The 1,836-nt window shown below is 41.0% G+C and overlaps 1 protein-coding gene across 1 annotated transcript in view; it reads right to left on the reverse strand.

Annotated features, from left to right (window-relative positions):
* Positions 1–227: 227 nt before the first annotated feature.
* Positions 228–1,836, reverse strand: part of si (sucrase-isomaltase (alpha-glucosidase)) — a 41,754-nt gene continuing 40,145 nt past the window's right edge. Inside the window, 2 exon segments of the mRNA XM_042064329.1 lie at positions 228–573; positions 1,690–1,836. The exon segment at positions 1,690–1,836 is cut by the window's right edge and continues 24 nt beyond it. Of these exon segments, the coding sequence (XP_041920263.1) occupies positions 496–573; positions 1,690–1,836 (225 nt within the window). The 3' untranslated portion in view covers positions 228–495.

A 1,836-nucleotide genomic window follows, 5' to 3' on the forward strand; every position in this document is an offset into this window, starting at 1 on the left:
TAACCAAATGTAATCGTGCATCAGTTTCATGCACACGAGGGGGGTTCCAAGAGGGAGGGGTTGTCGAGCCAGAACTTGTGATCATTGATAATCAAAAGCTATTATTATAATCTCTCATTGCAAATCACTACCATCAAGTTTTGCTGTCTCCCATTAAAAGTTTGTTCCGGTTATTTCTGGAGGGGCACGACCTCTCATTATGTGCTCAGGTGTGGCAGACAACATGCTTTTCAAAAGCAAATGATTTTATTACAAACATTTTTTTCAAACATTAAGTTGAATTACACAACCTTCTCTCACGTACATCTGCAATCAAATACAACATTTATCCCGCTATCAACACAGCTCATAAATACCCCAGCGGAATTCTGAAACACCAGAGCATTTCCAAGTTAACTTTTTGCAGTGCAATATTTGTCTCACTGGCACAGTGATTTCAGAGCTTTCCTTTCCATCTTCCAACTTCAGTATGAGGAGTGTTTCGGCCCGTGCGTGTTAAACACCAGTGCTCCATAGAATAGTAAAAGGCTGGTGCAGTGGATGAGCTTGCCCTTCTGTGTTCACAATAAGCTCCTAGAAGCAAGATAAGAGGGCATGAGTGGACATTACTCAAAAATCAATCATTTGACCAGTACAAATCCATACATCATCAAAATCTATACATCAGTAAAATTCATACATCAGAAAAACATTCTGTTTGTTTTTAAAAAATAGATGAAAACAGCCTCAGAGAAAAACACATAAAGACACTTTTAAAATAAAACTGGTCTCTTTAGTGACTAGCAGGCTATGAGAGTGGCAGAGAAAGAAGAATGCTGCGTCTGCTCTAACCCATCCTTCAGTTGGACAAACAGGCCGAAAGACAGGCAGGGGCTCCGCACATATTTAAAGTGATTATACAGTAGCACAACTTTGAGGAAGATAAATGGAAGAGGTGGGTTGCACAACACAAGTTATTCAAATTCATTTATATTGCATCTTTATCATTCTATTCCATTTCAATCCCCCCGTCCGGTGTGAAGTAAACATCCGTGGCTCTGCCACTCCTACTCCAAAAGGAACTTAAAGGTGCACAGCTGCTTCTGCTCAATGAATATGACTTGCCACTTTTCAAGGGCAAAGCCAGAGACAGAAAGAGAGGGGAGAAGAAAAAAAAACACATTATCCTCCACCTCCGCCTTCCTGTGATCCACCACCTCGTCTTTTTTTCCCCCCACTGTTGTCTTTTGTCTTATCCTCATCTTCACCTCAAACTTTCTTTCTATAGACTCGCTCCCGTTACAGAGCAGAACTTTTTTGAAAGGATGCAATGCTGAGAGAAAGCAGGATTTCGCTGTCCTCTGACACGATCGGAGGAAGAGATACTGTAATTTCACACTGTAATGGGGATTTATTTTTAGCTTAAGGAAATAATGACTGACTGACAAAGTTGCAGCTTCCTTACTGTGAGTGCAGACCATGTTAAACCTTGGGGCAATATTCTATCCAACGTTTCCTCAAAAATAGTTTGCCATGACTTGCTAAGAAGTATATATTGCTAGTTGATGTGATTCTTGGTCCTTGATAAAATAATTTATGATGTTAATGTTTATTGTAATTTACTTTTAAGTCTGATTATTTTAACACCACAAACTACACATAACTAAGATATCATGCGATTCTATCATTCCATGCATGTCTTCAGCTCACCTCTGTTCGCTGGTTATGTGTGAAGGTCAGGGTGACATCAGCAGAGCCTGTTCTGCGGAGAGTGACCTTGGTGATGGCCAGCCGCCCGGCACCCCACACCTTCACATTTCCCAGAAGCAGCTGGTCCCCAACAGCCATACCATTATG

Source organism: Alosa sapidissima, chromosome 15 (genome assembly GCF_018492685.1).
Source record: "Alosa sapidissima isolate fAloSap1 chromosome 15, fAloSap1.pri, whole genome shotgun sequence".
Taxonomy (NCBI): domain Eukaryota; kingdom Metazoa; phylum Chordata; class Actinopteri; order Clupeiformes; family Clupeidae; genus Alosa; species Alosa sapidissima.